The 23,355-nt window shown below is 35.4% G+C and overlaps 2 protein-coding genes across 2 annotated transcripts; one reads left to right on the top strand and one right to left on the bottom strand.

The window, feature by feature from the left end:
* Positions 1–5,009: 5,009 nt before the first annotated feature.
* Positions 5,010–8,496, top strand: LOC121249883 (protein phosphatase 2C 77). The gene is given in 5 exon segments (XM_041148720.1): positions 5,010–6,383; positions 6,386–6,588; positions 6,685–7,041; positions 7,145–7,250; positions 7,951–8,496. Coding segments are annotated over 5 exon segments (1,425 nt in total). The 5' UTR covers positions 5,010–6,001; the 3' UTR covers positions 8,328–8,496.
* Positions 8,497–8,871: 375 nt separating this feature from the next.
* Positions 8,872–19,822, bottom strand: LOC121249884 (mitogen-activated protein kinase kinase 2). Its single transcript, XM_041148721.1, has 9 exons — positions 19,403–19,822; positions 19,209–19,293; positions 18,173–18,307; positions 17,116–17,340; positions 16,827–17,009; positions 16,484–16,707; positions 16,062–16,107; positions 15,849–15,947; positions 8,872–9,109 (listed from the first exon to the last, which is right to left on the bottom strand). The coding sequence occupies exons 1-8, from the start codon at positions 19,477–19,479 to the stop codon at positions 15,858–15,860; spliced, it is 1,065 nt and encodes a 354-aa protein (XP_041004655.1). The 5' UTR covers positions 19,480–19,822; the 3' UTR covers positions 8,872–9,109; positions 15,849–15,857.
* Positions 19,823–23,355: the final 3,533 nt, after the last annotated feature.

Here is a 23,355-nt window from a genome sequence, read left to right as displayed (position 1 = left end):
CGTCTCTGTTTTTTTTTTCTCCTCACCATGTTTCTGTCCTACTTTGTATTACTCTTGATGTATTTTTCAGGTTTCTGGTTTGCAAGCTGATGGTAACATTTTTCTTACCATCTTTGTTCTTCTTTTCTTCTGTAAAAGTCGTATGCTGTAGATTTGGATTGTTCATAAGCTATGTTTTTTTTTTTGTTATTATTTCTTTTGTGTAGGTCATGCCCAGTGACAGGAAGTAACATATGTCATTGTAATGGTTATGACTCAGGGATGCTATCAAGCTCATGATGATTGGTGGGGACCCTTTTCAGGAATTAGTTATCCAACTTGGAGTTTCTTGACTGGATTTGTTTTTCACCTGATTAGGTCGCCTTCCCTAATCACAAGCAGTGTTATATGGCTGAGGTACATCTCTAAGCCCTGGCCTTCAGTCAACTTAAATCATGTTTTTGATTCATTCTGAAGGTTGATCTTTGTTTCATTGAAAACATTATTTCTATGCTTAAAGGCAACACATTTAGATTGTTCGTAGGGCACAGGGAATTGGATTTAGAAGTATTGAGGCTCATCACTTGAAATTATCTATGCTCTAATTGACGATTGGTTCATTCTTAAGGCTTGCCTTATGTATTTTTGGCTGTTGTGCCTTGCCCAGAAACTTGTTTGTTGCTTCAGATTGAAACTGGAAAGCATAAATTCTGGTACTCTCTTCTGTTAATGCTTGATACTTTATTTGATTTGGTTCTCATTTTCCAGTGGTGCTGGAAGATGGTTTTTGGAGGATCTAATGCATTGCTCTAAGTCTGCCTCTTACCGAGTCCATTTCGAGCTTCATAATAAATGGTTTTCATTTTTGGTGAGTTTTAGTTGTGACTTGTATGTGTGGTGGCGTTGGCCTGTTGACCAGGCTTTGGTGGTGCTTGTGTTGATCTAGGGGCAAAATTTCCCAAGGAAATATGAATTATTATTATTATTATTTTTGTTTTTGGGGGGCAAGACATATGAGTTATTATTGCCTTCAATATACTCTAGTAATTTTATCAACATCTTTTCTAGCTTGAATTTTACATTGGAAAATGACAGTCATTTTCACAGTTTTTTTTTACTATTCTATTTAAAATATAAAGCATTTTCATAAAACAGAGTTGTAAGAGAGTATCATTATTTTACAAAAAAAAAAGAAATCCCTCCATTTAACCAGAGTTGTAAATGAATTGCAAAAGGTTGCATCTCTTTCATTACCTCTTTTACTATGTATATGCCAAGTTGATTAAACAGATGAAAGAGGCCGCAGAACGTGTGTGGACATCGTAGTAGTAATTTTATTTTGTTTTGTTGAGTGAGGCGATGGGCATGGAAGACTACCTCTATTATTACATCTGATAAGTCAGTCCACTTTGCATTTTCGTTTGCTTATTTCTTAGTTCTGTTGCAGAGATACTTGTGTTCTTGCTGCTTGTGGTTGATTGCTATTTATCTAAGCAGTGGGATCAGTTATAATAAATGCAATGTTAAAGCCTCATGTTATCTCTAGTCCCTTTTGATTCGGTGGGACTGTTAGATCTCGTTTGGTTACACGGATGAGATGAAATATGTGAATAGTAGTGAAATGATTTGAGTTGATTTTTATGGGATTTTGGAAAATGAGAGAAAAAGTTGAAGAAAATAATTATAAAGTTAAAAAAGGATTAGAATATAATTTTTTTAATATTATTTTTGTTTTGAGATTTGAAAAAGTCAAAAAATTTTATTTTTTGAAAGTTTAGAAAAGTTGTAATGATTAGGTAATTGATTAGATGAAAATGTTAAAAATTTAAAAATTTGAAATTGGTGTTCGAATATTGAAATGAGATGAGATGATTTCAAAAGTTTGCAAAACCAAACTAGCAATGGTGGGAAATTGCAGACTCTTGCTTCTGTGGTAATGACCAATCTCATTTCTCAAGGTGCTTCAATCAACTACCTACCTTCAGAACTATTAGGACTTTTTATCACTATTTTTTTTTTTTTTTCAAATTTTCTTACTTTTCAAAAAGGAAAATGATAAAATTACATCTCTTTTATAACAACTCTATTTCAATTAAGTGGTAAAAGAGTTGTATGTATATTATAGTTGGCCCCATTGGACCAACTATTAAACCTTAAAAATACTGCTCATTGTTGGGTCTTATTTGTAGCAGAGCAACCGGTCCAGTCCAGTTGGGTTTTGGATAAATTTTAAAACCGACTTAATATACATCAGTTTTAAAAATTTAAGAATTGATTCATCACTCAAATTGAAATTTTTGATTTTTTCGATTTTAGTCTGGTCTTATCCCTTTTTTTGGTTTATTGTGAGATATTAAATAAATGACTTTTTCATTCATCTCTTTATATAACTTTTATCAAAATGCTACATATAATATTATTTTATAACTTTTATAGAATTTTCTAATAAAATATTATTATCTTTTAGATTCCAATCCATTAAAATTAATAAAAAAAATGTAAATGAATTTAAAAATAATAGTAATAATTTGTTAAAAATGATATAAAAGTTATGAAATAGTTGTTTATTCTTTTTATATTATTATAGATTGATATGTTCTCAATCCCTTCAAAAATAAATAAACAAAAAGGACCACAGAAGTTGGTGTCAGGCCTGCCACGAAATTTCGGAACAAAATAATCAAACATACCAACATACTTTCGCACTTATCATAACTTCTTCTTTTCCCTTCCAAGTCCATAAGATAGATCAGACCGGTTCGGTCCGGTCCGATTCAGTAGATATTTAGTTAGGGTAGAAGATATTTTGCTCTTTGGGAAACCCAAAAAGTCTCGGTGCAGTGAGTGCAGTGCACGCATGTCTCTAAATCTGAAGTGGACGGACACCTTCCTTCTCCTCTTTCCTTACACTTGATGACGTCCCACTTTTACCCTCCCTTCACAGGGACATAAAATGCAGCCTTTTGTTTTTTACATTTGTCAGGGAATGAAATATCTTTAATAATATTTAATTCCTAAGATTATATTATATTATATATATATATATATATGAGTAATGCTGTGTAAATTTAGAATATATAAATCTCATATAGTTTTCTTGAAAAGAAGTGTGACCCTTTATTAAAAAGTAAATTTTTTTTATGTTAGTCACAATTTTGTTCTTAAAAGTGATTGAGACATCTTAAAACTAAATAAACTATTTTCTATTATATATATGTAGCGGGCTATAAATGAACTTGTTCAATAGCTTCTTCGATACTCATCTGGTAAAACTTGAATCGAATTGAATCAACTCGTTAAAAAAAAAAAAAAAAAAAACACTGGTCCATCAAAGTAGATATCCGCTCGATTAGTAAATGATATATATTCAACAAAACTCGACTCGATTAATGCTCGTTAAGACCAACTCGTTTATGCCTGAGTTGACTCATTAGCTCAACTCGATTAAAACTCATTCATATATTGATAAATATATACATACATCTATGTATATAAACATATATATATATGTATTAACTAATCATATAAGCATAACACTTTTATAATTAAATATATAATATATAACCTAATTACTTTTGTTTATATATTGAATATACTTCATATTTAAATTTTACAATTAGTACAATATTAGTCAATAAGATTTAATAATTTCATATACTAGTATGTGAGAACTATATATGAAATAAATATATGTTATCATATTATATGTATGGATTAATAATTTATTTAAACATATAATATATTGTTATTGTGGATAAATAACAACTAATTAGATATTAATTATTTATAAGTTTTTAAAATCTTATGATTCAATAGAGGTTCTACTTGTTAGTTGTACAAATTCAATATTAGATTTTTTATTTTTTATTTATCTAATTTATTAATTATTAAATCTTATTCAAAAATAAAAATAAAAAATAAACAACTCAAGTCGAGCTCAAGCTCGAATTGAGAATTTATCTTATCGAGTCGAGCTCGAATAAAGATTAAATAAAAATTTTGAGCTCGAGTTCGAGTTCGAGTTTTTTTAGTTGAGCTAAGGTCGACAAGTCAAAAACCAGCTCGACTTAGCTTAATTACAGCCCTATATATATCATATAATTAGGACCTTTTATGCTTTCGTGAGATTAAACCTTAATTACTATATTATATCATTTACAACTCTTTTGTTTCATTTTAAGAATTGGAGTTGACGAATTAATTCAATTGAATTTTTTTTACTTAGTCGGTGTTTAGAGCTCATTATTCATATTACTTATTTAATAAGTTTTGATTTATAAGATTTAAATTTTAAGATTTTTTTTAAAATTAAATTATATCATATAAGTGGTTTATTAAATATGTTATTCACATCAATTATAAATAAAATTTTCCAATTCAAGTATATCACATCAATCAGGATTATGGCAATTATTAACTCATGTCATGCTTAACTCCCTACGCCACGTGAGTGGAAGAATCAAACATATAAAGGTTGTGTATTTATAGTCATTTTATTTATTATTTTTAGTCTTTTGGTGTGATATTATCTTTACATTAAATGCTAGGTCATGTAATTAGTAGATAAATAGATATTCTTAATTTTTTAGTATCACATCATATTTTTTTCTTTTTATTCCATAAAGTTAAAAAAAAAAAAAAAAAAACAAAGCATTGCTAGTCATTTAATGATACCATTTTATTATATTTAAAAAATGATAAATATTTTAAATGAATGATCTTTTGTAAAATAATTTTATTATTTTATATAAAAAAAATCTTCAATGTATTATCATTCCTCATATTAAGCTTATCTTTTTTTTTTTTTTTTTGAATAGTATGCTTTGGTCTCTTTGTCGTCTCCGTTCACCCAACCCAATGGGTTGATTCTGTTCTCTAACAAATCGGCTACGCATCTCTCAGCTGGACACGTGTATTTCTGCTTTTTATGGGTCTCTTATGACGTGATTTGTTGTATGCTCTATATAAGGTTCTCCTTGGCCACTTCTTTCTCCTCTCGCTTTTATTCAGTATATTTTGGAACGGTAAGCAACTCTAACATCACATTTTTTTCTTTTAATTTTCTTCTTGCCTTGCTCTGTTTTCTTAGTTGTCAGAAAGTATTGCCAATGCTTCAGAAACACTATTTTTTCCCAGAAGTTCTTTGAGAGTGTTTTGAGATGTTTTATGATGGGTAATCTCTGGAGTTGAGAATGATAAGAAACAGTAGGAGGTGACTTGGTTTTGCTTTACTATTTCCGCTCAGATTCATTGAATATGCATGGCTTTGTTCAACCATGAAAATAACTAAGAAAGAAACTTAAATGGATTGCCTCAGATCCAGGGAACCCATTTATTTGGACCTGTTTTTTTATGGGCTTCTCTGTCTCTGTTTCTCTTTCTTAATTTGTGTATGTTAGATCCTGAACATTTTTTTTTTTCTTCATATTTTTCTGGGTTAGGTTCAATTTTTTCCTTATGGATCAAAGGGTCGGTTAAAGTGGTAGAAAAAAAGCTTTTAGTCATTGTCTCCCTTTGAGTGATGGGGTTAAATAGAGAAGTGTCCCCTGAGTTAGTGTAAGTTATGACAGTCTCTGGAGGTATCTATTTATAGTCTGTAGTTTCAGGAAATATATTCTTTGATTTTCACATGATGGGAGTTTGAATCCTTTCACTGCTTCTTACTTAGCTCCCTTAAATTTGTTTGAACTTTGCACTGATAGGTTATAACTATCACTGATAATGGTAAATTCTGGTCATTTTTCTTTTTTTATTGAAAAGTGATTCTTGCCTATTAATAATTAAAGTCAACCTAAATATCGCTGAAACCATCATATGTTTTTATTGAGTGCGACCCACATGAAAAGAAACTAAAGTAGTTGGAGAAAAAGTAGTTTATGTGATTCTCGAGGGTTTGGAAAGTCAAGTTTAATTGCTAAAAGGTAAGGCAAAAGGGGGGGATAGGAACAAAATATCTAAGCTTGTTGCCGTTCCATTTAGGCCAGGAAATAAGATCTGTAATGAGTCGGCAGTAAAAACCCACATGGAAATCAATGGGCTCAAGCTTCTTGCAAACACAACCCCCATGTTATTAAAACCTGGAACTCAGCCAAATCCAATTTTACGTGGAAATGAAGAAAACAGGGGAGGAGACAGCAATGACTGCATGCGATTAAGTGGTGATCCATTTGCTGTTAATATTTGTGATGAGGAACTCTTGGCCTCGGTGGCAACTTTTGAGAAAGGCTCACCATCTAATACCGACAAGTCCAAATTGAAAGAATCAGATGTTGAGTCGGAGCATGCACAAGATCCTTTTGCAATCGTGTTGGATCTTTATGGTAAGGAAGGCAATGGATCCAATACAAAGTTTCAGGTGCTGCAGGAAAAGAAAACATGTGGAACAAGTTGCCAAAATATCTTTGAACAGAACTGTCTACCCTTTGGGGCTTCACAACCATATGCGGGAGGAGGCCGGAGATGGAAGATGCCGTGTCGGTTGTACCCCGGTTTTCGCAAGTTCCTCCTCGAATGCTATCGGATGGCCATGTTTCTGATGGCATGAATGGTCATTTGTGCAATTCAACTGCCCATTTCTTTGGTGTCTATGATGGGCATGGTGGCTCTCAGGTATGCTTTATGCTACTTTTCTTCTAATTACTGTTCAGATTAGACAAATGTGTTTGTTCGTGTGGAGTGATTTTGTTGAAGGCTTTCTTTGAATAGGTTGCAAACTATTGCCATGAACGTCTCCATTTGGCCTTGGTTGAGGAGATGGAAAGTACAAAAAGGAGCTTGTGCGATGGAAGTATTGGGAATGGTTGGCAGGATCTGTGGATGAAAGCCATATTCAATTGTTTTCTCAAAGTTGATGCTGAGGTTGGGGGAGTTCATCAAGGGAATAATGGAAGCAACACTGAGGCCTCTGAGGCTACTCCAAAACCTATTACCCCTGAAACTGTTGGTTCTACCGCCGTGGTTGCCATTTTATGTTCAACCCACCTAATAGTTGCAAACTGTGGGGATTCGAGGGCTGTCTTGTGTCGTGGAAAAGCACCTATTCCATTGTCAGTAGATCACAAAGTAAGGCATTTCCTTTGTAGTTTTGGATTTAATTAGATGAGATCAAAATGGGGCTGGCATTCCCCGAGTGATTGATCTTGATTTACCTTAATGCTGCTTCCAGCCAAATAGAGAAGATGAATATGCAAGGATAGAAACTGCAGGAGGCAAGATCATACAATGGTTTGGCTTCCGTGTTTTCGGTGTCCTTGCGACGTCCAGGTCCATCGGTATGCCTCACCAATCCTTTGATCTTGTTGGCATGCTTCAAGCTTTGTGTGTATAAGCATGGACATGTATATGACGACTCTCTTGTATACACAATGTACACCCTGTTTTGCGAAGTTTAATGAAGTATTATTTGTTGCAGGAAAAAAAAAAACGTCGTTTTCTTGTCATTATACCTGTCATTATACCAAGTTCACAAATAGACACATTGACATCGTTAAGAAGTGGTGTCTACTGTATATTATGACATCTTGGTGATGCCTTAACATTGATCAGTTTATTTCTTACCATGTCGGTTATCTCACGTTCAAAATAGTCGTTAGGAGAAAATAAATAGTCGTTTAGGAGAAAATGAGGCAATAAATAGTCGTTTAGGAGAAAATGAGGCGTAGAAGTGAGAGTTCCCAAGTCCATCCCAGTTCCTAGGATAGCTTAGGCACTTAGAAACCATCATCCATCCTCTCCTTTAGACATGCAGGATCTGATCTCACAAGGACAAGGACTCCTAGGCTACAATTTCAAAGATGGCTTGGTTATGTTTAGTGGCAATACATTTGGTTTGAGTTAATCAATGAATTTCCAACCCATCCACCTTCAAATGGTTTATGTAAAGAATGAGCTATACTACTTTGATTTAGATTTTTCTAATTCCATGCCTTGAAGGTGATGTACCTAAATTCCAAATTTCTCTATGGTCCACAGGTGATAGATACTTGAAACCATGGATTATTCCGGATCCAGAAGTGATGCTTATTCCCCGCACCAAAGAAGACGAGTGCCTTATTTTGGCTAGTGATGGATTATGGGATGTCATGACAAACGAGGAAGTCTGTGATGTTGCGCGAAAGCGGATCCTTGTGTGGCACAAGAAGCATGGCAATACCCTACCTGCAAAAAGTGGAGGAGATGGTGCTGATCCTGCAGCTCAAGCTGCAGCAGATTGCCTCTCGAGGCTTGCTCTTCAAAAGGGAAGCAAAGACAACATTACTGTGATAGTAATAGACTTGAAAGCTCAAAGGAAGTTTAAACGAAAAACCCAACAAGAAGAATCTCACCCGTCATCTACCACAATTTTTTAGATATGTTAGTATATTATAGAACATTAAGTCTAATCAGTACTAACATGGTTCAGCCCTTCGATTTTTGAACTAGGCTGCTAGTGATTCCATGGGGTTTTGTATACTAAAATCTGCAATATGCAGAATACTTATTATCTCTAGATTTGCTACGCACCTTCTGAGCTGGCTAGATGATCTGGTTTATTGCTATGCTGATGCATATTGTAGTGCAACACCCGCTACTATTCAAGCAGGGACTTGTATTTTATACTTCCCATCCCTCTTGCAGAAAGTAAATAATGTTCATGAAATCAAATACAACTATCATCTTTCGGCAATCATGCATGCTCCCAAACGGAGTTTAAGACTATAAATTCCACCTCTATCTGAGATTAAAGGGGTAAAACACTCCCGTTTTGGTAAATGAGTAAAAAAAAAAATGGACATTATGCAGATGTGTTTCAGCAGTTTCCCTTACCCTCTTCCTCCACTACACCTGGGTTCAAACCATTTTCTTTTAAGTAATCTTTCTTACGAATGCACATGCATGAAAGACGGCTTCTACAAAATAATGAAATCACAATATTCAAAACACAAGCTGATGATTTTGCACCTCTATACAGACAACTATATTAATCGTTTTCAGGTGATAATTTAGTACAATCATTCTTCCAAGTACACTGCTCTCCGTTGCAATCATAATAAAACCTCTAGAAAACACTCATAAGGTCTTCAAAACTTCTGGCAAGCTGTTTTCCTCCAACTCCCAGTTTCTATAGGATAGTACGTTTTCAGATTCGACCCTACCAAAAGTAAATAATTATAAAAGTTAGTCACAGATCATATGCAACTATATTTGCCACTAAACTTACTGCTAAACTAGTATTTATGAAAATTCAAGAGAACTCTGAAGTAATCAAGCAGGTGCCTATGCACACCAACTGCGCAGTACATCCTGCATAGGCTAGAGCTAAAAGCTGAATAATTTATGCTAACTATCTCATCATCTCCTGTATTTGATAGGCAAGGGATTTACTAAATGGTGCGACGCGCAATATGGAGAACTTGAAAATACAATGTATCAGTATTAGAAATGCAAAAATGGAATTAGAAGATGTCTCAGTGAATGATATAGGGTTCACATCCAATGCACTCAGGCATAATTCATAAGCACTGATCGTAGTTTTTAGATTCAATAATTGTGTCTATAAGTAACCAGATCCAATCAACAGATTGCTCTCTATTAGGCTTAAATAAAATAAGGTAAGTAACATAATCCCCCCAGTTTGAAGGTTGTTTTAAATTACATAAAACATGTCTCTCATGTTTATCATGTTTTAAAATTGGGCAATAATTGTGGGGCGTGATTCTTGTTTACTTATCAAAAGAACTTATTATTGTCAACTTCAAGGATAATCACCATGTTTCCCATTTGTCCATATCCAATAAATTGGGACAAACCAAGAGCACGTGAATCAGGCCAAGCATTTTCATTGAATGCCTGCAGTTACTGGTCTTCATGAATAAAGGGTTCGGACAAGAAATATAAGCCTCAGAAATTATAAAGCACACACAATCTGTGCAAATATCCAAATTGATTATTAGTACATCTAGATAAAAAAAACTCTACTTCCATGTAAAGCTCTTATATCAATATCTACAATTAAAAAAAAAAAAAAAAAAATTAAGCTCTCATTGCAACCCAACCCCACAAAGTTTTAATCATCCAATACATGGTCCCATCTGTATGCTGCATTCATGGCATTAGCTACAGCCAGCTTGCTGGCTTTTCTCTCTCTGAGGAAGGACATTTCCTAGCCCTAATATTTTTTTTTTTTTTTTGATAAGTAAATAAGTATCATTAATCAACAAATAGGCATAGCCCAGTACAAATACAGAAAGTATGCCCTATCTAAGTAGGCGCAATAGAGATAAGAAAATCATGTAGATCCATGCCATTATAATCAACAGCAATGGCCCAAGTACATATTGTTCTAATAAAAAAAGCTTTTAGTTCCTCCAGCGATCTCTCCTTGTCTTCAAATGTCCGTTCATTGCGCTCCTACCACAAACACCGCATATGGGGACCATCTTCCACACAGCTTTAATCTGCTGAATGCCTCCTAGATTTGTCCAGCTGGCTAGAACTGCCACCACTGTCTCGGGCATAACCCAAGCCAAATCTATTCTACTAAACACTTCATTCCATAACACCCTAGCTGTCTCACAATGTAATAGGAGATGGTCCACCAACTCGCCCCCTTTCCTACACATGCAACACCAATTTGCGATGATCGCCCTCCATTTTCTCAAATTGTCGGTTGTGAGGATCTTACCCAAGGAAGCTATCCACAAGAAAAATGTTGCTTTGGCCGGTGCCTTATGTCTCCATAGCCTTCTCCATGGAAACTGAATATTGGGCTTGTGTGAGGGACTTGTAGTAAGAGCGAACCGAGAAAGAACCTTTACCTGCAGGTGTCCACCACAACATATCTTCCTGCTGGTTGCTCGATGTTATAGAGTATAAGAGGCTGAAAAATTCTTCAAAGCTACTCATTTCTCAATCTTGTGCTGCCCGACTAAAATTGATATTCAACTGGATTTGCTCCCCCGCTATCACCATGTCTTCAGCCACTTAAACATCTTTGGCACTTGCAAACCAGAAAAGTGAAGGAAATACATCCCGTAGAGCATTGTTACCACACCAAATATCACTCCAGAATTTAATCTTGGAACCCTCACCCACAAGAAATCTTGTGTCTAGTGAATACCTCCCATCCTCTCTTATGTATTTCCACAACCCCACTCCGTAAGCCCCTCTCACTTTTTTAGTACACCATCCTCCCCATAATCCTCCATATTTGCTCTTAATCGCCAACTTCCATAGGGCTTTTAGTTTCTTATTGCATCTTCACAACCATTTGCCAAGTAGCGCCCGATTAAAAATTCTCATATTTCTAATACCCAAACCACCATTGGAGATAGGGCAACATACCTTCTTCCACTTGATGAGGTGGAATTTGAACTCCTCCCCCACTCTACTCCACAAGAAGTCACGTTAAAATTTCTCAATTCAAACCGCCACAATTGCAAGGATAGGGAATAGAGACAAAAAATAGGTAGGTAAATTAGATAATGTACTCTTAATCAAGGTAATCCTACCACCTTTTGACAGGTACATTCTCTTCCATCCTGCCAGTCTCTGCTCAACTTTCTCAATCACTGTGTCCCATAATGAAGACGCTGTCGGGGCAGCCCCCAACAGGAATCCAAGGTAAGTCACAGAGAGAGAGGCAATCTTAGAGCCCAGAGTATTGGCCAACCTTCTTATGTGATAAACATCTCCAATTGGCACCATCTTTGATTTGTCGAAGTTCACCTTCAACCCGGACACTGCTTCAAAACAAAGGAGAAGACCCTTCAGTGCTCGAACCTAGTTCAGATCTGCCTCACAAAATATAAGTTCATCTGCAAATAACAAATGAGAAATATTAATAATTCCCCTCTCCAGGGTACCAACCAAGAAGCTAGCCACGAACCCATTGTTAACCACTGCTGACGTCATTATGCTTAGCACCTCCATCTCAATAACAAAAAGTAATAGAGACAACGGATCTCCTTGATGTAAACCTTGTGTGCTATAAAAAAAGCCAATTGTGCTTCCATTTTATCAAAACAGAGAATTTCACCATTGATATGCATCAGCGGATCCACGACCGCCACTTCTCCCCAAAACCACACCACCCAAGTAGATAAAGAAGGAAATCCCAATTCACGTGATCGTATGCCTTCTCCATGTCTAGCTTGCAAATGATACCTGCAGTGCCAACTTTCAGTCTACTTTCAAGGCATTCATTAGCTATAAGAACCGTGTCTAGAATCTGTCTACCCTTTTGGGATTTTGTAATTATCTTCCCCAATACCTCACCTAGATGGTTCGCAAGCACCTTGGAGATGATCTTATAAACCCCATTTACTAAGCTAATAGGTCGTAACTCCTTAACCTCCGCAGCCCCAACCTTCTTCGGTATCAAAGCAAGAATAGTGGCGTTGAGGCTTTTTTCAAATTTTCCAGTTGAGAAGAACTCTTGAAACACCTTCATAAGATCATCCTTTAACACGCCAGCATGTTTGAAAGAAACCCATAGAAAAACTGTCGGGACCTGGTGCCTTGTCCTTAACCATTTTTCTCACCACTTCATAAACATTCGCCTCCTCAAAAGGCCTCTCCAATCAACAAACATCATGCGGCCCAACGGAATCAAACCCAAGCCCATCAAGCGTAGGCCTCCATCCCATCTATTCAGTAAGTAGAAGCTCTACCATCAACACTGTCTTCCGAGCTACTTCTTCCTGTGTAAGAGGCCGGTCCTCTTGTATCCTTTCTAAGTCTTGAATCTCCAACCCCTTGCTTTTCTTGCGTTCCCCTACATCACCAAAAGATTGCATGTTCCAAAGCTTTAAATCATTTTTTTAGAACTTTTAGTTTACCTGCAAAAGTGAAGCTAGGGGTCCCCTGTATCTGATATGATGTCCACCATTGTCTAACCTGTCTACAAAGCCTTCAAATTTCAGCCACATATTTTCAAATTTGAAATACCTGCGCCTTCTTTGGATGGGACCACAATCTAGCATGATAGGCCAATGATCCGAGCAAAGACGAGGCCTTCTCTTTTGCCAAACATCCAAAAAATGCCTCTCCCATTCTGGCGATATCAAGAATCTATCCAGTCGAGATCTCGTCTGATTATTCAACCACGTGAAAGAACCTCCCGCTAGTGGCAGATCCACTAAGTTTAAATAAAAAATGCACTCCGAGAACTCTATCATTGATGGCCGCTCTCTTCTATTTCCCGAACATTCACTTAGAAATCTTATGACATTAAAATCTCCACCAATGCACCATGGGAGGTCCCACAAACTATGTATTCCAGCTAAGTTTGGTCTATATACACATGCAAAGGCCCACAAAAAGTTATTTGTTACACTCATAAAGGAGCATGCTACCAAGTAAGCCCCTATGAACTCCTCTCTTTTCTCCACCACTTGTCTATCCCACATCACCAACACACCTCCTGACACCCCATGTGAAGCCAAATACACCCAATCCACTTGTACACAACTCCATAAACTTCGTCCCTCTCATAATTCATCGACCATGCTAACCTTTTAAGCTCTCACTGTTTTTTTTATCCAGCTTTCCTATATTGTTAGTGCCCCACTTCAATGGAAGTAAGGAGAGCCATAAATTGTTCCTCGAACTGCTGTATTTCCTTCACCTTGTGAAATACCCAATCAGAAACACTAGACTGATCAAGTAACATGTAGTTAAGAGGGATGGGCTCACCCACTCTGAACTCCATCGGCAAAACCTGAGTCTCTTCCCGAAAGGATTTCCACCCTCCCCAATAGGCCCACTTAGCACCTAGATGAGTCTGGTTATTTTCTTCATAAAGAGTTAATTCTACATTGCCAAAATCATCCACACACGTCCCTTCCCTTACGTCCCTCTCAGAGTCATTGAGAAGCTCAGAAATAGTGTTCATCGGAGTAAACCCATCACCCCCACATCCCATCGACACTTTTTGGCAGCCTCTTGACTGTGACGCGGCCCACAGAGGTGTAGAAATGCTCACTAGAATCTTTTCTGTCGTTTTTTGAACACACGGCATGTGCTGGCCATCTATCGGTAGCTCCATCATCGCCTCCGACGTCTTTTGTGTCCTCGTCGATAGATCCCCCGTCGTCTGCCTGCTTCGTGACAAGTTTTCTAGTGGAGGGGTTCAGTTTCTGCCGTTAGCTGGAGCCTCCTTATGTTCTCTCCACACGGGTTGAGCTCTCCCACCATAACGCCCCAAGGGCTTAGGCCCAACCCGTCAGCCCACCTGATTTCTCCCCAAGGCCCCCCATATTCCGGCCCAATCCTTCGAGTCTCAGTCCATTTACTTGGTCCAACCCCCATCGACCCCCCCCCCCCCCCCCCCCCCAAAAAAAAAGAAAATCTATTTCAAGTTAATGACCCTAATGGGCCTTCAATCCCCTAAGCCCATCTCAGCCCCTTCAACCCTTTTCTATCCCCGTCCCTATCACTTTCCTTATTCCCCTCAACACATTTCAGTTATTTTTTCCACTTCCTCCTGCAACTTCCACAACTGTGTCTGCATCTCCACCAGAGTGTTTCGTACGTCAACCTCCTCCTGCCTGACACCATCCCTGCCAACGCCTCCCTTCCGTATAGCTAGGTGAGTGGCTCGATGCATATTTCCAGCAAAGTACCCAGTAGCTGACTTTCCCCCGCCGTGCCCTACTCGGATTTCACTGTGAACTGCCGCCGGCATAAGCACCTCCCTATAGGACCTTGTGTACAGTTGAAGCTCTTTCACCATTGGCCTCAACTATGATACACCGCAAGTCCCTCAACAGTTCTCCCTTCCTAAAGATACTCCCGCAATGCCTCCCTCAGTCTTCTCCATCCCTCCCCCCCCTCTTCAGGTATAAAAATGAAGTTTTGCCTCCCTCTCTCACTGTATTCAACTACCGCCATATATCGACCATGGTTGTTCGAGCACCGTTGTGCTATAAAGCTGCGATGTCCCTCTCTCATTGTCATGTAGAACTCCTTAACACCTAACATACAGTCCTCCAATGCTCTCCCGAGCCATTGCACTGTGGAAACTCAGAACAGTAGTTCATGCTCACTCTTCCACCCTCTCTTTGTGATACATAGTAGATCTCCTTCCTTAACGACCACAAATAGCTTTGATTCAATCACAAGCTCTCTTGTGAACCCCATCTGTGCTACTACGATCGTTAACGTTGCACCATCATTGATGGAACAAAAAAAAACTATTTTTCGCAAGTGTACTCAGCCCTAATATTTGCTGGGCTGATTTTCTTTATTGAAAGAGGTAAAGCTGAACTCTTTTCAAGCTTGCAGGAGTTTCTTTGTTGAACTCTTTTTTGGCCTTATTTAAAAAAGGGTATCAATGCATAGGTCTCTCTGTCATCAAACGCAACTATGGCCAGTTAGTGTGCCCTCCTTTTGTCATTCTTTAACAGATATGGATGAATGAGAAACAATGTAACTTTTTTTTTTATAAGTAAAACAACATGAGAAACATTGTAACTTCACTGAAAGTTCATGGCTTAATTATAAAATAAAAAAATATGGGGTTTGATTTGAAACAACCCTCAAACAATTGGGGGATAATTTGCCTAAAATCTATTCTCGTTGGTTCAAAAACCAAGAAACCTAATTGCAAGAATTATCAATTCTGAAAACAACGATTCAAGAGTTTGAAATTCTTAAGCAGGAAACAGGGGCGGGGGGAAGAAAATATGGAATATATTTCATCACAATAAGCAATTTATTCCTCAACAGAAAAGCAACAACTTCCTACAACTAATGAGATACCAGCACACGCATTTTTGTCAATAATTGTCAACACAATCCAAAGAACAATACCCCCATATAAGCTTAACACAGAAAATCAAGACATTGCACTTTCAATTCCAGCATTCAAAATCAAACTATGGACATACCAGACGTTTTTATAAGGTTGCAAGTGGAGATCCTGCACTTGTGAAGTAAGATGAGAGATCAATGTCTAAGTCTTCATACATGGCAATGAAAGGATGAGTCTGGGTTTCACAACAATAAAATTACCATCAGATTAATAATATAATTAAGCACATCCTACTTTAATAGTTTTACATTGAATATAAAGATGGAAAATAGACAGGGCTCATGCATACCATAAGTTGATGTGCTGACTGTCTAGCTTCTTGTTCTTTCTGTACACTGAATAGGGATATAATCTCGTGAGATCAGAAGTTGCAAACATCAAGGATAAAATAAAACAACCAAATGTCAAATATCTAAGCCAGTTGACTAACATGCAATACAATAATCACTTGGAACATAGAAAATCCAAAGCAAGCTTCTCAGTTGATTAGTCTTTCCATCATTTTAGGGAAGGGCAGAAATGGCAGGGAATGAAAAACAAATGTTAGGTCAGATACACTTTCTGTTAAGTTTGACTTCAACCAACAAAAAAAAAAAAACATGACAAATGTACAATGGCCGTATGTGTTCTTTTCTTCTCACAAGCAATGGATCATAATGAAGTCCCTTAGAGTTTCAAAAATTAGCTACTAAAACATGTTTTTATCTTTACCATGCAGAAATAAATGAGCAGAATTGTGGAGAAAATTGATCAGAAGGTGCAGAAGGTGGTGATTTCTCGACAATAGCTTCCATGAGCTCATAAAAGTTGACCCATCCTTCACCCTGCTCCGGTGGTGAATATGGGAATTGACCTGTTGCACACTCGAGTAATACTAATCCCAAACTCCAAATGTCACTTTTGTAGCCATATCTGCCTCCAATAATTCTCTCTGGCTTCAGAATACATAAACAACTGGTAAAATCCATAGGGCACATAAACATTGCATCATAGGGATGCTTCCTAGAAGATAGATGGAGAAAAATAAGAAATGATTTTTCTATGATTCACTTACAGACATATAGTTGTACGTGCCAACAAACGTATTTGCCTGCCCAGAGGTGCTTGCCAGAATTGCACTCACACCAAAGTCGGTAATCTTGACTTCCCCTCTATGATTTATCAACAGATTGGAAGGTTTTAAGTCCCTATGGATAACATGTTTTTCATGATGAAGATACAGCAAACCCTTAAGCACCTACAAAAATTAGGAAAAAGAATAGTAAGATAAGAATAACATGTTCTGATTGATGTTAGTAGTAGATAAATTTCCAAAACAAGCAGACAATTTTCAATTTCCCCACCTGTTTACAGATGGCAGCAAGATATGGCTCTGGAATTGTTTTGACCTTTTTCAGAATATCTAATAGAGATCCACCATCCATGTACTCTAAGATGATTGAAATGGCACCATTATCATAGAAAGACTGGTAACAGACAACAACATATCGACATTGTGCTGACTGATTAATTTTCAATTCCTGAGCAATTTGCTTGCGATGGGACTCCTCAATATTCATTTGAATTACCTGAATACATACAGAAGAAGTAATGAGAAAGTGAGGAGGAGATATCTAAATGATAGAAAATACATAAATGTTTGACATCAGGTCTATTGTTGGTTGGCTTAAAAAAATCTGTAAAGGCATAATGGCAAAACAAAAACGAACCACATGGAAGTAGCCTTTCAGGCTGGTTGACAGGAAGGTGACTCAAAGAGCCACATACGAACAAAAAGAAGTGTAAAATTTGAGACATAAGTTGAAAGGAATGACTAACAGAGCTATAGCTACTTTTGGCAGATACTACATACACGAATTCAAACCTAGAGAACCTGTTAAGATTGAGAGGAAGAACAAAATAACTCTTTTAATGGACTATAAGAACAATCAAATTGTTCCCCTTTTAATGAAAGAATCGTGCATTAATGATCTTTTAAAATGCAACCCAAGTGGAACCAATTAAATGGTTGAAATATAAAGAGGCTTAGGAATAGTTCTCGAACTCACTTGTCTTTGAAATATGAATTCAAGGGTTAGAAACCTTTTGAGCATCCATTTTTGGGTAAACAAAAATGTTTTTCTAAAATCAAAAACAGTAATACTCACAAATGAAGATATTTTGACTGGACAAACAGAGGATGAATAATGAAAAGACAAAAAAAGTGAGTTTATGACTCGAACAGAAAAGAATTTCAAGAACGTTCTAATCTATTCTTTACTCAAAAACTAAGAAAAGTGTTAGTTTATGATGATAAGAGCACTGACTTCTTTGAAGCACACGAGAAGATATTTAACTGGACATGTAGAGAGTGAATGATGCATAAAGAAAATGGATGATGGGCGTTAAATTTTACAATACCTTTAATGCAAAAAATTGGCCAGTCCATTTGTGTTGCACCAATTGCACAATCCCGCCATTTCCTTTTCCTATGACTTTAATGGAGTCTAGGTCTGCTAAATTCAACTGATCATCTGATGGCTTGATGGGGGGTGGCTGAACACAAAGGCATACACATCAAACGAATGAACAAAATAACTCATGCAGCAAATTACTCAAGGCATGACATATATTAAATTCCTTAATTTGACAAATTTGAGATTCACTGATAAGATTTCAATGAATGAGATTCAGTTGGCGAATATCATTTTGCTAACTATAATCAACTGGTCCGATTAGTAAGAACATTCAGTAGTTAGCCATGATTAATTATTTTTCATTCCTCTGGACTGAACACTTAAAAAGGAAACTTTGTAACTTTATGCACATTAGAGTGACCCAAGAACAATCAACCTTCCATAACAAAGCTTCAAGCCCTTATGAGTTAATATAACGGGAGATTCAAGTAGGATAATAGTTCTTTAAGCAGGTTTTGACCATCGAAATAACAACTTCTGATGAGCAAGTTGGGTTCATTCTCCAATAGCAGTCCGGAGATGAACAAAACAAGATTCTTGGAACAATGCCAATTTCCCAGGACTCATGAGCCAAAAGCCATCAACTTTAATAAATAAAATAAAATGCGTAGCTAATTGAGGTAATTTTTGTCTTTTTCTTTTTTGTTCAAATAGCAGCGCAACAGCAAAAATAAGATCCAAAATTTCTAATCTTTTTTCTCGCTCCGTTTTCTCAGCAACCAGACTGAGGGAGACATATAAAGTCTGACGTGATCAGCTCCTCCCCACCCCCAAAGAAAAAAAATATATATATTTGCGAGTGACGCTCAATTTGATCAAGGAGAAGCTAAAATGCAAAACCCCTAGATAGCAGAAAAGGAAATAGAGGAATAGTATTTCAGCAATCAAATGCAACAAAAAGAAAAAACCCGCAGAACCCATGACATTGAGCCAAGAGCAACAAGAATTTCAGAAACATAAATTTGAGATGTTAATCGTACAGCTTCGACTTCAGTTTGAGAGACAATCCGAACCCCGTCCCTGTTCACGAGCAGATCGCCATCCATAAACGTACCGCTTTGAGTCCTACCAGGGATCCATGACTACAATTAGCCAAAAGATAAACAACGAAAAGTAAAACAGACAAAACATCATCGAGAGGAAGAGAGAGAGAGAGAGAGAGAGAGAGAGTTACAGGAACTTGGAGAAGGAGACCTCATCGGGAGGAGGGAGAGTGAGCTTGAGGTTAGGAATTAAGCCTCCCTTCTTCATTCTGATTTTGATTTGCTATTCGAAGCCTCTCCTCTCCCTCTCTCTCTCTCTCTCTCTCTCTCTCTCTCTCTCTCTCGCACACACTCACTCACTCTCAAGTCTATCGCTCTAGGGTTTCAGACAGGAAAGGGCAGCGAGTAAATAAACATAGGGCAGGGTTGGACTAGTATTAGTCGTAGTTATGACAGTAGATGTATAGGCTGGTTGGTAAAGACATGTATGTCTCCTTTAACGCAGAAAAATGAAGGAAGGAAGAAGATGATGGTGCTTGCCTTCGTTTACTTTTCCTCACCGTTTACCCGCGCTAATAGTTCACAAACCCATGTGATTTGACTTTCGTACTTAAAGTTTGTCCGTCTTTCGCTTATAAGTAAAAGATTTATTCATTATTTTCGCACACATAATTTTTTATTTTTCTTATTAAATATATAGTGTAAAAATTATGAGTAAAAAAATTTAATTAATTTTAAAAAAATAAAAATAAGAATAAGTGAATTATATAATATGTAAAAATGATAAATAGAAAAGTTCCTTATAAATTAATCTTGGAGATTAACAAAAATAAAAAAATAAAAACTTTTTTCACAATTATTTGATAATTATGTTATAAATAGAGGATATTTTTCCAATTTTATAATTATTTTGGAGTCTCTCCTCCCTTGTCTAACGTTTTCTTTTCTTTTCTTTTTTGTATTTTTAAATTTAAAATTATTGTAATTTTATTTTTCATTGTTATTTACAGTTTTTAAGGAAAAAAAACTTTAACACGTGTCAATTCTAGAGAGTAACACGTGTTTTTTGTGAAGTAGAGTGGATGGAATTAATAATAGAAGGGTCAATTTTAAACTTGTGATAACACAAGATATTAATCATAAAAATATTGTGCAATGGACAAATGTCACACCAAGTAAGGCATATGAAGTTATTGGTCAATAATAATTATTCTCATCAGTCATTATTTATTACTCCACATCTCATACCCTATGAAAAAAAAAAAAGTTATCAGGTATGGAATATAAAGATAAATAATGACTGATGTATAGCAAAACTCATTGGCTATTTATCCATTTTCATTAATGAACTTAAAAAAAGTAACCACAAGAGTTTGTTTAAAATTATGAACCTTAGAGACGTGTTTAAAAAAAGTCCAAATTTCAAGGATATGAACAATAAGTTTTATTTTTTCTTTTTAATTTTAAAATAGGCAAAGGACTAGATTAAATTTTGATACCCTTAATTTGTAGAAAAATATAATTTTTTTTTATTTAGATTTTTATCATTTTTAGTCATACTTACTCTTTCGCTCATTTTTAGTAATTTTATATACCGATCACTTAAATGGTAACCAATTAAAATGTGTTATATTAACATGTGTGATTGAAAATGACAAAATAGTATATATCTTATTGTTGTATAATCATAGCAATATCTGATATTTATTGAGACTTTCATGAGGATTCTAAATAACAGGAAGTGCGGCCACTCTCTCAATACAAACTAATGGTGGTCAAGATAATGGGCATTAGTAGTCTCATTTTTTATTTATTTTTTAATCACCATGTTAATAATACTTGAATTCGTGATCTTACCAAGCTCCATGAGAGTCAATCTTTTTTAAGACTGAGCAAAAATCCGACAATCCGATTCCGAATCCGACTCCGCTCCGACTCCAGTTTTTTCCTCTTAGAAGTCGGAGTTGGAGTTGGAGTCAGAGTCGGAGTCATTGATGAACCGACTCCGGCTCCCGATACGACTCTGACTCTCCAACTCCGCCTCCGCTTCCGACGTGCCCTTCGCCTTCGCCTCCGCCTCCAATTTTACACATATTTTATAAAAAGATGTGTTTTTTTATATATTAATTATTTAAATTTTATATAACTATATCTTATATAGTTAGTTAAACTCAATAATATACTAGTTAAATAATATATTTATACTATAATATATAGACTAAATTAACTAATAATAGTTTAGTATATGACTATATGTAAATATCATGTAATACTAATGTATATATAATATACTATAAACACTAAGATGCATAATAACATCAACATGCAATATTGTAATACTAATGGTAAACACTAATCTATAAATTTATAATAACATATAATACTAATGTATAATAACTAAAGTATTATTCATATAAATTACTAATAGTATTAATTACTATATATAAATTAGTAAACCACTTTAAGCCTATATATAAATTACTATATAAATCACTATAGTATTAATTACTAATACTATATTACTATATGATACTATTAACTATAGTGATATACTAGTATTAGACATTAGTGTACTAATACAATCAGTGATATAGTTAGTATAATATTTATATTAATACTATAATATAGTTATACTAAATTAAAATCACTATAGCAAATACTAATATATAATTATGCTAATCACTATAACTAATACTAATATTAATATAGACTATAGTTATAACTTATAGTATTATAACTATACTAAATCACTATAACTTATACTAATATAGTTATATTAAAATTTAAATCACTATAACTAATACTAATATAGTTATATTACTATAGGGTACTATTAACTATAGTGATATACTAGTATTAGTATACTAATACTATTAGTGATTTAGTTAGTATAATATTTATACTAATACTATTATATAGTTATACTAAATTAAAATCACTATAGCAAAAGTTTAATCAAAAGTTAGTATATTACTTGTTTTATTTAGTTGTATTTTTTGTTATAATCAAAAGTTTAATTAGTTTAGATTGCAATGTTGAGAAAATTGAAATTTGAAAGCCCACAATTTTTTTTTTTTTAAAGTGAGTCAAATATGAAGTTAAAAAAGATAAAAAATAAAATAAAAAAATCTGACTCCGCTCCGACAAGTCGGAGTCAGAGTCGGAGCGGATTCTGTACGTATCGGAGTCGGAGTCGGAGTCGGAGATTGGGCCCTCCGACTCCAAAACAGTCGGTGCTCAGCCCTAATCTTTTCACCATTAGTCAAAGACTCAAAGCCCTTCATTTTGTAACAAATTGTTTTAGAATAACCATAATCCAGACTATAAATTAAAATATCTCGCATATATACATATATTTATTATTTTGAAATATGATGCGATAGATTTTTATATGATTTGATTTTATATCTTCAAATATAACTTGAAGTTATATCCCGAGCTATGTATATAGCAATGGCGGAACCAAAAATTTTTCTAAAGGCGGCCAGCAATATTATATAAGAAGGTAATGAATGAAAATCTTGCATTACTTTATACTTAATAGAGATAAGTATAGATCCTTTACAATAATATCGTATGACCCTAATTGTACATTAATCTACATTTTTGTTCATGTATGAATCCACATATGACTTTGAATTTTTCTTTAGAATTGTAATCTTCCCTTTGCAACCCTCAAAAGGACATGATGAGCAATAGGTTGAGAGTATTAAATATAATTTTGTTATGTATTAAAGAAATGATGATGTTACTCAGCTCCATATTTTACTCTCAAAGTTACTATTAATGTAATTGTATTTTTTTAATATTTTTAAATATTTTTAAAAAATACAAATTCTGGAAAGTCAAAATAAGGAAGTAAAACCAGGGGCAATTTAGTATTCTTCTAAAAATATGATGTAACCGCGCTTTTTTGTTTTTTGTTTTCTTGCCATGTTGCTTGTAATGGTAAGAGGCCAGAGCCGTGGACTTGACCAATAAAGTCAGTCAACAACGGCCCACAGCCACAAACCATCACGTTACATATATATATATATATATATATATATATATATATATATACACACTTTTATAAGTGGGGAGGGAAGTTTTCAATCAGATTTTTTATTTGGATAATCGGATTATATGTCATTAGGTTATTGAT

The sequence above is a fragment of the Juglans microcarpa x Juglans regia genome, chromosome 2D, assembly GCF_004785595.1.
Source record: "Juglans microcarpa x Juglans regia isolate MS1-56 chromosome 2D, Jm3101_v1.0, whole genome shotgun sequence".
Lineage (NCBI taxonomy): Eukaryota > Viridiplantae > Streptophyta > Magnoliopsida > Fagales > Juglandaceae > Juglans > Juglans microcarpa x Juglans regia.
Note: the sequence above shows the minus strand (reverse complement) of the source record. Positions and strands in the feature narration are given on the sequence as shown.